Source organism: Castor canadensis, chromosome 4 (assembly GCF_047511655.1).
Source record: "Castor canadensis chromosome 4, mCasCan1.hap1v2, whole genome shotgun sequence".
Classification (NCBI taxonomy): domain Eukaryota; kingdom Metazoa; phylum Chordata; class Mammalia; order Rodentia; family Castoridae; genus Castor; species Castor canadensis.
The window spans coordinates 171,750,052-171,762,639 of record NC_133389.1 but is presented as its reverse complement, the minus strand read 5'-3'; the positions used below and the strand labels follow the sequence as shown (position 1 = coordinate 171,762,639).

Here is a 12,588-nt window from a genome sequence, read left to right as displayed (position 1 = left end):
CGCCGCGGCCGCCCGCCTTCCCTCCCGTCCTCCCACCCCCCTCCCCCCAATCTCTCCACTCTCCGACTCTCCTCCCTCCCTCCTCCCCCCTCCACCCTCTGGGCCGGATCTTGTCTCGCTGAGGCGGAGGAGGAGAAGGAGGAGGAGGAGGACGTTCGGCCTGCGCAGTGAGATGTTTGTCCGTCGCCGCCGCCGCCGCCATCGCGGAGGAGCGCGATAAAGGGAGCAGAGCTGGGCGTAAGGGGGACCCCGCGGAGCCGCCGCGCCAGCGCAGCCCCCAGCCGAGCCCGAGCCGCCGCCGCCGCGGCCGCCCAGGGCCCGGCCCGCTCCCCAGCCCAGCCCGGGGGCCGCGCCGCCACCGCCGCCCCCAGCGTCGCCCCTCGCCTGCCCGTTCGCCTTAAATGTGACACCGGCGCCTCGGAGTGCGACCCGAAGCCGCCGCCGGGGAGGGGACGAGCACCATGTCGAATCTGAGCAAAGGCACGGGCAGCCGGAAGGACACCAAGATGCGGATCCGGGCCTTTCCGGTGAGTCTCTCTTCGGGGCCCGGGACCCCGGGGCCGGGGACCCGGCCCACAGCCGCACGCGAGGCCCGGGCTGAACTCCCCCCCACAGGCCGCAGGCCGGCCTCCCCTCCCCCACGCCCGCCGGCCGCGGGGCGCGAGCCTTCCTGGCAACGGGGTGGCGCGGGCCCGGCGCGGCCGCCCTCCCGGGCCGTTCCCCGCGCCCGGGCCCCCCGCGAGCCTCTCGTCCGGGCGGCAGCGGCCCGGCCCCCGCGCGGCCCCGGCACCTCCCTCCCCACGGTGGAGGGCTGTAGGCCCGGTCCCCGCACTCCTTTTCGCTCGGCCCCTGCCCGGGACTCGGGCCCTGCAAGGATGGAGCCGGCCCCGAAGTCCTCCCCGAGTGGGGCGTGTGCGTAACTTTCCGCGTGTGCTGTGGCTGCGGTTTAGCAGAGCGACCAGCGTAGCTTGTACGGTGATGGAGAGGACTGTCCTCCATCTCTCCCTGCTTACCGAGGGTTTGGTCACGAACCTGTCCCCGGCTTAGTGACAGTGGCTTCTCCAAATGCTCCGTGGCGATGCACCCACAACCTCGAGCCCATTTAGCGTCTTGCACCCCGCAAGCTTCCTTAGCACTTTACAAACTCTTGTTGAGGAATTGCCTCGCCACCCGGAGCAGGGCCAGGGGTGTGCAAGACGGACAAGTCGGACAGTCGGTTTTCCGTTTCTTGGCCTTTAGAAGCCCGCAAGAATGAGAAGTCGCCACGCAGTTGTAGCGACAGCAAGCGTATTCTGCTCAGGACATTTTCTTTTTGGCACCGCGTTGAGTCATACACTTACGGTGTTTAGTATATAGGGTAGAACTTTAGATGTCATTCCTGATTCAGATAGCCAATGGCGAGCAGTTAAAAGGTACTGTTGTAACAAACTGGACGTACTGGCTCATGTCGCTACAGTAACAGGTATAATAACTCAGGGTAGACAAACTGGCAGTTGAGCAGTTTTAAAAGTAAAACTGAAGGAAAATTTTCCTTCTCCCTTCTTACACTTAACAGCACGTTGTGTCTCATGGGAGGGAAGGGGAATTTGTGTTCACTTTTCAAGCATGCTTTTTTCTGAAGTGCAGTTTGCAGGGAGGAAGGAAAGACTGATCTTAATGATTGTCCTAGCTGAGTAAGTAACTTGGCCCTAGAGGACTTAAGGATCTCTCCGAATTCTTAAAATTTAGAAGACTGCATCTAATGCAGAATTCTGAAATTGCAAGGAAAATTTTAACGTCTGTGTGGAAACCTGACTTCATGTAAATAGAGTATACTCCGGAGAATCAAGTGTTTAGATTCTAATTAACGGGGGTTCGAATGTTTGAAATATTTTGGTAATTAAATGTGGGAAACTACATTAGAAGGAGAGATGTTGGCAGAACAGCCCCAGTGAAACGCATTGGCATATTTTCCTTTACAATTGTGCAAAGAGTTGGATTTATGAATTTGTGAGTAATGTTAATTTCCCTAGAAAGTCAACCATCCTATTGACAGTCAAATCTTACCTTTTTTTTTTTTTTAGCAGAATTGAGAATTATTTTAAAAAACTTGTGTCACATACTAGGTTTTCTAGGAAACGTTTGTTGTTTTTTACTGCTCATTTTTTAGTCTTGTTTTTCCTTTTTTGCTAAAATTTGAAGTAGCTCACACTTGACATCAACTGTAAATATTATTCAGAGTAACCGGTTCTGTCTTTGTGATCATCTCCTTGATCTTTTTAGGCATGCCTGCTCTTACCTGTTTTCCTCTCCTATCCCTTCCTTGGTTCAAGAAATACTAAATACTGTGTTCCTGTGGGTTTGGGATTTATCAGTATAGCTTGAAAGAACAAGATCTCTTCTTTCTGAAACTGGCGTTTTTGGGGGTAAGAAGCAGGAGTGAATTTCTTTATTCCTTTAGCTAAAGACTCTAATGCTGTGTGATGGGTTAGCACATAGTTCTGGAACTGAATTTTCTTTTTTTAAATTGCCCTATGGTTTTGAGTCCTATGATTTGGATCCTTTCTGACTGTAACTTGTTGCTCCGAAAGTTTTTCTAAAATTCTTAATGAAGTCTGTAAGTAAGTAGTGTTTGGTATTCAGTGGTTAATAGCTGCTAATTTTCAAAAGCATAAGGATTTTTCATTACTGTTTCATAAGTATTGTCATTCACATACAGTTCTTATTGAAAATAATCACTGTATCTTTTCCTATATAAATTTTTAAGCCAGTTTGAAGCATCATCAAGGGTGTATGTCTCAGTGATATTTTTCACTGACTTATACACCTTCAAAATTCCTTTCAGGTTAGCATTCCTGTACGGTGTGCATGGGTTGCTAATCAGAAGTTGTAAATGTATAATCATAAAAAATACTTATTGTTATACTTATATGCATGCTTAACAATTCTTGAATTTTACATATACCATTTGGATATGTAGTTACTGTAATTTATGAGAAATTGTAGTTTAACCAAAAGTTTCAAGCGCTCATTTCAGATTTTATTTTACAACATTAATATGTAAAATGAATGAAAATGTGATTTGGGATTGTTTTATTTTCAATGCAAAAATAGTGTTAAGTGAATTTACAGAATGTTTTATAGATGTGCGAGGCTTCTCCAGATGTAGTCCCATTAGTAAAGTCAGGTTCTTGTTAGTGTTTTTTGAATATATTCTTAGTACACCCTCACCATTGTTCAGAAGAGTAATAGTTGCACTGTAATACAGTTTAATGCACAGTAAATACATTAGTACATTTTTAGTAAACCTAGAGAAATTGATTTAAGATTGAAAACAGAAAGTTTCTGTACTTATAAACTATTGGGAGAGGAGACATTTGTTCCAGTTTGTAGGCTTTCTTGCATGGCATAGAATATCTCATTTGTCTTAACTTGAGCTTTTATTCCACTTTGTGGAATTAATTGCTGTCAGATAAAGTATTTGTTCTTTTCACTGAAAAGTCATTCCTCACTATTTGTACTGTTCAGGGTTTCCTCATGGGCTTTACGACCTTGATTAGAATCCAGGGGTAATATCTGAATGAAATCTCCTTTCCTATTTGTTTTCCTTGGCTTCGCCTTAGAATTTAGGAGACATGTTATATGAAAGCGACTGTCTCTTAGACTATGATGTGGCCCCTTAAGTCTTCCATGTTGGGGACCAGGAAGTAACTTCAGTTATTAGGTGTAAGAAAGACTCCTTAGATGTGATGTTCACTCCATAATTCTTCATGAGCTCTACCTGTATAGCATGGACGTGGAATGATACACAGATTATTGATGGTTAGAGCTCACAGAATAACTGAAGAGATGAATTTTAAGATCATTTATGATGTACTTAAGAGCACGAAGAGCTAAGGACAAATAGGGACAGTTTATGGTTTTTGTTTTCTTTTAGCTACAGTAACATTTACCAGATTGGGGAAAAAAGCTTTGGTCTCATACAGGTTTCTCTTTTTTTTTTAGGGAAGGTAATTGTTGCTTAGAAACTACCTGTACAGGAGTCTTACAAATCACAGAGCAGTGAATTAACTATAAATTTGTTTTTTATTCTCTGTTATTTTCTTTCAAATCATGGAGTAAGGTGTAACAGATTCATGAAAGTGTTGCTCACACTTTACTGATTCTTTCTGTTTAATAGTTTTGGGACAGCCAGCTGTATATATAAATGATAGGACCTCTTTGGCTTTAGAAGTTAAAAAGTAAAAGCATGAAACTTAATAGTAAAGTGTTTATTTTGCAGTGTCTTGGCAGTTTAGGAGAGCTTATAAAATGATTACTAAGGCATTGAATTTGAAACTATTTTGAAATATAGGCTATAATGTGAAAATTTGGCCTCTCATAGTATACTAATTACAAAGTTGGTTCAATCAAATAGTGAAAGCTTCATTCATTTGTTTATTGAGCATTCACTAAATGTAGTAAGTAGTAACAGCATTTGTCCAGTTTAGGAAGAATACATAATTATGAATTGGAATAGTAATGTGTCTTCTCTTGGTATTAAAAACTGGGAGATCTTAGAGGTAATTACTTTCATTCAAGATTATAAGAAGGATCTTTAGTAGTTTTGAAGCTACTGAATAGTTTATAGTTTTAAATAATGCAGCTTTTAAAATAGGTTTTGTTTGCTCATTTAGAAGTCAACCAAAAAGTAAAGGTGTTACTAGTAACACTGAGTTAAAATATGAATTGCAATTAGTATCAGTGTATGGTGAAGACTGTTCAATCACAGCCTGTCAAAACGAAGAGTCTATTTTAGTAGCTTTTCTAATTATAAAAGTGATACAGTCATGGTATAAAATTTGATAAATACTTTTTATAAATAAAATCACTTGTAATCTTACCATGTGGAAATAAATAATATTAGCATTTTGATGTATTTCTTTTTAACCTTTCATACGCATGTATGAATAATTAGCAAAATTGAGCCTGTATCATTTTATGTATTGTCATTTTAGAAATAGCTTCTTACAGTACCGGTATTTTTGTGTTAAATGGTTTTGAAAACCTGATTTCTAGTGACTGTGGTACTTTACAGTTCTCAAATTTGCTTAACCGTTTCCCTACTGCCAGGCTTTTGATTGATTCTAGGGACTGCCAGGCTTTTGATTGATTCTAGGGAGTCCATGTTTTCGCTGATATAGAGTGCAACTTTGGCTATTTGGGCTTATGCATTTGAACCTATCAATGGTTATGGAATTGTTGAGCTTTATATAAGTAGATATATATTATCTAATCAATGTCCAGAGGTAGAAATAGCTAACTCTTACTGAATGCTTATCATGTATGCGCCAGGCACTGTTCTTTGTGCTTTGCATGTCTAAACTTTTTAAATTCAAACTCTGTGCAATACTAGTGTCATCTTTTTACAAATGAGGTCTTAAGAGGTTAAGGAACTTGCTTAAGTTTATTGTATGTGCAAGAGGCAGAACATGGATTCTAACTCAGGCTATCTGCTTCTAAAGTGAATACTTTTAAGAATTATACTTCCCAGGGTTGTATCATTTTAATTTCTTAGTAGCAGAATCTTAGCCAACATATTAGATCTCTTAATTTCACAGATTAAAAAAATCAGCATTTTAGTGTTTCAATTTGCATTTCTTTGACTATTTGTAAGAATAAAACTATTTACAGTCTGTAAGGAATTTTCATTTAGTTTTACACTAACATTCAGTGTATGTGTTAGGAGTGTGACTAAAAGGAGACTGAAAAAATAACTTTGGGCTCTGGACTGTCAAGGGTTTCAACACCAGCTCCACTCTTAGTAGCTACACTATCTTTGACAAGTTATTTAACCTCCTTTAGCCTCAGTTTTCTGTTTAAAGTGAGAATACTAAAAGAGCTGATATTATGTGGGTGTTTTATGCTAACGAAAATCAAACTTTAGAACCATACCTAGTACGTTGTTAGCTATAATTATGTCAACACTGAGGATGATTATGCCAAAATTTAAATGTTGTTTTTGCAAGTAGTTACATTGAAATGCTCTACATTTACTTTAGTCATACTGCCCTTCCCTTTTGTATAAATTTTAGAATCTATATTTTGAAAAGCCTGCAGAACCAATTTTTGAACTACTCCAAATTTTTGTCTGTGTGTGTGTGTGTGTGTGTGTGTGTGTGTGTCTGTCTGTTATCTATCGATGCTTCATCTGCTTGGTATCCTGGGGCACTGCAGAGGAATGCTTTCTGCCCTTGGTGGTGACTTCAGTAGAAAATGACCAGTAATGATTCTCATATAAGTCTGCATGTAACCTCTCCAAGTAACTTTATTAATGGAGTTAAGTACTTCTTTGTGATGTACATCTTAATTTTACATTAAATGTTCATCTCAAAAACATCTGGTTTTTCTTATTTCTTTCCTTTATTTCCTATCCCCTTCTCTTCCCTTCCCTTCCTCATTTTTTTGTGTCACTCCTGAACTGGGTTTTGCCTAATACTTATACCAGGCACCCTTTTGAACCACAGAGCACTTAGCACTGTGTGGATGGTTAGTGAATGATTAAATGAGAAACTAGTCCTCTAAGCCAAACCATAGTAATTGATTAATAAAGTCATTACAAATGGTGCTCTGAAGTGTTAGAACTATTTTTGCATCTATAAGTATAGTCTTAGATGTAGTAGTAGGTCATTAATGATCTTGTGGCATTTTTCTTAGAAGAGCATTCTTCATTTTTGGAACAGTAATGACTTGAAAATAAAAGTACTGTGTTGCATTTGTATTAACCCTGGTTTGAGCATCAGAAGACCTTAATCTCTGGTTCCAGTTTTTTCTGTAAACTTCTTCCCTCATGACTTTTTTGCAGCTCCTTCCTTCCTCTCGCATTACACTGTACACTCTGATCCCCTACTTCCATTGCAGATTAATTAACTCCCCTACGAACAGTCTGTTGTTAAAATTCTCTTTCTCTCACCATCTGAAACCTGGCTTCGCCCTATGGATACAAGCTTATGTTCTTGAATTGAGGTACCTATTTCCCTTAAAATCTTTCAGTCATTGGGCTCAGATGCTCTTTATTGTCACTTCTTTTGCCACCCCCCCCCTTTTTTTTGGTCCAGGCTCTTCAGAACTTTCCTGCTCTCTGAACATCTAACTTCTTAATGTTCCCTCTGTCACTGAAAGTTATAATACCTTCTTAATTTGTCCATTGCATGTGGGACTAGACATTTATTCAACTTAAAGTACTTTTATTGTATGTTCCTGCTGTGAGTCAAGCATGAATCTATAAGGGTGATCAAGTAGCTCTGGCCTTTTCTTTCACCCTGTGTTGGAGTTTGTCTTCCCACTACCTTGAAAATACTGCATTCTGTCCTGGCAGCTTCATCTGTAGATACAGGACTTTGAACAAATTACTTAACTTTTGCCTGCTCCTGTTTTGTAAAAGGAGAAAGTGATAGTACCTATCTCTATTTAAAAGACTTTAAAAGATAATTTATGTGTAGATTTTAGAATAATGCCTAACACATAATAAGCATTGTAAGTAAGTGGAATCTGTTGTTATTTAATTATTCTATCCTACTGGTTGCATGTTTCTTTCTCACATTAATGTATTCCAAGGATGTCAAGAAGACTCATTCTCTCAAGCTCTTGTGCTCTTGTTCCTTTTTCCTTACCTTCCCAGAACAAGGCCAGAAGTATCAGCAAAAAAAGCATCTTGAATAATTCTACCCATCAGCTTTCACTGCTTATATTTCCTAGGCTATTACTCACTTCTAGAAAAAAATTGCATGACAGTGGTCTCTAATTTAGCTGGGCTTTCAGTGCATCAGGGCAGTTTTGTTTTGTTTTGAATGTTTCTAGTATCTACTCTCGCCTTTCCTATTGAGCTTTTCTAAACTTAAATTCACTTTCCTTAAGCTGTTTATTGAGAAACCTGACTATGCTTCATTGAAAACTAATGTTAGTAGGCAAAAGTTCCTCAGTGATCTTGTGTTTCAATTACATTCTTTAATCTGTGTCTTCACTCATTCTCAGCTCTTTGCCTCTGATCTCAGAGAAGGAAGATAATTTTTTTCTTACCCTTCTCATTGGTCACTATCATACTATATCCCTTCACAGTCAAGATTCCCTAGAGAATAGACTGTATTCCCTTTTTAAAAACATAATTTTCTGTGGAGGAGGCATCTAGCCCTTTTTGTATTGATCTTCAGTGCAATATAATACTAGTCAACATATGATAGTGTTCAAGGAGTGAGCCAACAAGCACTTTGGTTTGTTTTTTGTATTTAAAATGGGAACTATAGCAGTTTTTAACAGAGTAATTGTAAGAATTAAATGAGATGTCAGAAAGAAGAATTTCCTAATAATAAAGTCAAGAGTTTTCAACTAAAAATATCTTGTTTCCTGTAGAACAGTTCATATTCAAACTCTTACCAGGTAGCCTTGAAAGTTTTTTAGAGGAGTAGCTTCTGTGTGGCCATTTATACATAGGATTCTATAAAAAAAATTTTTTTTTCACTTAAAGTTCTGTTAATCTTTACTTTAAAATCACTAGTCATTAATCCAGTCTTTTTAAAAATGAGGAGGATCTTACTTGCCCAACTTGATAATAGTTAATAGGAAATTGAAAGCTGACCCCGTTGTTACCTTAACTCCTAATCCAGAGCTTTTGCTACTAGAAAGCATTCTTTTTATTTTTTTAAGTCCAAAATGTAATTGACTTCTTAATTTGACTTACATCATTTTAGGACTTTGAATCACTGAGAAAGGAACGAACCTAATTTTGCTTTTTAAGTGAAAAATGTTGCTGCTGAGCAAACGAATTGCAACTTCAAAGGGGACTAAGAAAATTCAAGACTCCTTAGGGATACTTTTCTATAGAAGCAACCATCATTGCTAAGAGGAATTCTTTAGCATACTGCTTTTCAAGTTATTCTTACCTAATTTTAGCAGCTCTTCCCTGGGCAACACTTTAGCTTCTTCTATTTGCTCTTCCTCTCCAAAGTAATGATGAGTAATTCCTTTTTCTTTTTTATCTCTGATAAAAAGGTATTGTTTTATAAGATTGATGACCACAACTTAACTGAGTATTTGCCTTGAGTTAGGTATTTTGAATTAATGATCGCAAATTCTCGAAACAATTTTAAGTTTAGATATTACTAAATCTAGCTGGGACTGAGAGACCTAGGAAAATACACGTAATACTACATACACACTTAGGAAAGAACAGACTGGAATTTTAAATCACAGGTATGTCTAACTCAAGAGTACATGTTCTTTCCATTATGCCACACTGCTTAATTTGATTGTTAAGGATTTTCTAGATTTCTGAAATAATTTACCTTCTTAATAGGAACATACTGGGAAATTAATTCTAAGGTGTTGTTTAAATTATTGGTCATGGGCCTCTGAAGCTTACACAGTGCAGTATATTTACTTCCCAAAAATAAAAAATCAGGTTCCAGCACTTTAAAGAGCTTTTGCAAACTTAAGCTCCACTAGGTTCAAGGTAAAAGAACCACTTAATAAGGGAATAACAGTTGAAAAACTCTGAGTCAATTGAATAAAGCAGTCAAAATCATAACCCATAAGAAAGACATAAGTTAACATATTTATGAAATAACCCTTTCCTATTTTAAATTATAAGACTAACAATATATCTTTTAAACTTTTTCAGTTAATAGAAATTTATCTTAAGTATATATTTAGAAAAAGAGTATGTATAGGAAAATTAAATACTTTTTGTCTTTAAAACTAAAGTAGTAAATTAAATAGTGAAATTAAAGCACAAAGATTAGATACTTCCAATTAAAATATTATTTCTCATAGAAATGTAAATGAGACCCAAGAAAGTGTTTTTTTAAGTGAAGGTTATAACTAGCCAAATAAACAGGTAATTTACTTGTTCCTAGTTTTTAAAAGCTAAATATTACTCTCTTAATCTATACTGGTATAACAGAATATAATAGACAATACAATTTATAATGAACAGAAAATCTCACACTTTTGGAGTCTGGGAAGTTCATGGTCAAAGTGCTGACAGGTTAATTTGTCTAGTGAGGGCTGCTGTGCTTTCAAGATGGCATTTGATTCTCTTCTTGAGGGGAGGCATGCTGTGTCCTCATGTGGTTGAAGGTGGAAGTGGTTAACTTCCTTCATGGAGCACCTTTTATAAGGCTACCTAATCCTATTCATGAGGGTTCCATGGGGGGCTGGGCAGGGAGAACAAACATTCAGATCATAGCAGGGACTTTAGAAAGAATCTGTCCTTAACAGATGGGGAAATGAACTAGACAGGGTGATTTAGCCAAGAAATGTGCTCTGGACTTGAATTTATGGAAGAATCACAACTAAAGCCTGATTTCAGGTTAAAAGCTCTTTTCTTTTGACCAGACTGAAATAAGTATATAGCCGTAATAACTCATTGTTAACACTGGCCTAGTTAAGTATAGAATAATTTGTTAACATAGAGCATCTTGATGATTTGAGTTGACATGGTACAATGGAAGGACACTTGACTTTAGGACATTGGGACTCTTTCTTTGCTCTAACTAGCTTTGTGCTCTTTGATATGCTGCTTACTCTGTTTTCTTTGTAAAGTGGAGAGGTTTTAATTTGGGGGGGGTAACCCCAAATTTACATTCTAGCTCTAGAGATTCTGTGGAATTCAGTGTATTTATACATAAGTCTAGGAATTGAATTGATGTGCTTTTGGCCTTTGTGTGATGTTGCAAAAATTATTCAGCTTTTTAGACTTAGCATTTTCTTTTGCTTTTTTGTATATGGTGGTGGTGGCAGGTCCCTCACATGTGCTAGGCAGACATTTTACCTTTTGACCCACACCCCCAGCCCTTTTTGCTTTAGTTATTTTTTGGATAGAGTCTTGCATTTTTGCTTGCCTGGCCTGTACCCTGATCTTCCTAATTATGCCTCCCAAGTAGCTGGGATGACCTAGTACATGCTACTACACCCAGCTTTATTGCTTTTTTTTTTTCTTTTATTATTCATATGTGCATACAAGGCTTGGTTCATTTCTCCCCCCTGCCCCCACCCCCTCCCTTACCACCCACTCCACCCCCTCCTGCTCCCCCCCTCAATACCCAGCAGAAACTATTTTGCCCTTATCTCTAATTTTGTTGTAGAGAGAGTATAAGTTGATAAGGGGTCTCACTAACTTTTGTTTGAGATAGCTTTGAATGTAATCCTCCTGATCTCATCCTCCCCTTAGATTTTCCTTTAAGGTAGGAATGATATATTTTGGTGATGAATGTTAATACGAAGCATTCGGAAAGTTAACTATGTTCTCACATACTTCTTTTTTGCGTGAGTTGACAGTTTTAGAAAAGTGTAAAGGAGACTCTAGCATATTTTTCTAAGAATTTTATATGATGAGCTTTCTGTTGTCATCATATCTGATTACGTTTAGGTTCATTCAGAAACAAAGCTAAGTAGCAATTTATACTGTTTCACCTAGGATTTTTTTCTCTCCCTTTGGGTTATGTGTGGTTGATTTGGATGTAAACGTAATTTAGTATTGTCTTATAGTTTAAAGAGTGTTTTAGAAAAACTGGTAAGTGTATTTCACAAAGCAAACCATAATGACTTCAGCTAAAGAAAAGTATGTAATAAAAGTAGTGTAATTGTGGTTAAAATTAATAGTATTAAATTATAGAAGTATGAAATTCAAGCATACACTTAGATATAAAGCATTTTTTCCTCTGTACCATCAGAATGACTGCAAGATTCTATGCAAAATGCATGATTTCTGCTTTTCCGTTATTTCTATTGCCAGATAATATTTAAAGAATAATTTTATATTTGTGATCCTTTAATAATAGTGTGTTTGGATTTAAATTGGGAACAATTTTTGTTATTCAAAGTGTTGATCTCACAAATGAAATAGCTCATTTTCTTTATATAGAGGGTTTGTAAGTTTGAAGAGCTCCAGTATGAATATTACCTTTCTGAATACAATGTGTTCAGAGAGCTCACTCACATAACTGGTGAGAACGCCGGTATAATAGGATAGTGGCAATTTTTGTGCCTCAGTGGGCATATCGCCCATCCAACCAACAGGGGATCAAAATATTTGGAAAAAATTGCAAGTGTACAGAGCATGTATATACTTTTTCTTGTCTTTCATTAAATAATACAACTGTTTACATTTACGTTGTATGAGATATTATAAGTAAGTAAGCTAGAAACGATTTGAAGTATATGGGAGGATGTGTGGGTGCTATTTTATATAAGGGTTTTGAGTTTCCTTGGATTTTGGTATCCACAGGGGTTCTGGGACCAGTTCACTATAGGTAACCAAGGGATGACTGTACTTAATACGATTACTTGTTATGGTCATAGCAGATTATGAACTGTTACACATACTTTCTTTTCTTTTGGTTTTCCTTCTTTCTCTCTCTTTTTTTTTTTTTGTGTTGTTTTGCTGGGGGGTACATGGGACATTTATGAAAGTTCTTACAATATATCATAGTTGAATTCACCACCCCCATCATTATCCTTTACCCCTTCCCCCATTCCTGAACTAGTTTTAACAGGTCTCATTTTTCTGTTAACATAGTTGTGTACACAGTATTTGCACCATATTCACCTTTCTATACCCTCTCCCTCATTTTT

General features: G+C 38.1%; 1 protein-coding gene across 2 annotated transcripts in view; it reads left to right on the top strand.

Moving 5' to 3' along the window:
• The first annotated feature begins 331 nt into the window (after positions 1 to 331).
• Cul3 (cullin 3) overlaps positions 332 to 12,588 on the top strand; it is an 80,834-nt gene continuing 68,577 nt past the window's right edge. For both annotated transcript variants that reach the window (XM_074071850.1, XM_020184261.2), the window contains exon 1: positions 332 to 527. In XM_074071850.1, the coding sequence (XP_073927951.1) occupies positions 462 to 527 (66 nt within the window). In that variant the 5' untranslated portion in view covers positions 332 to 461. The remainder of the gene's footprint in view (positions 528 to 12,588) is intronic.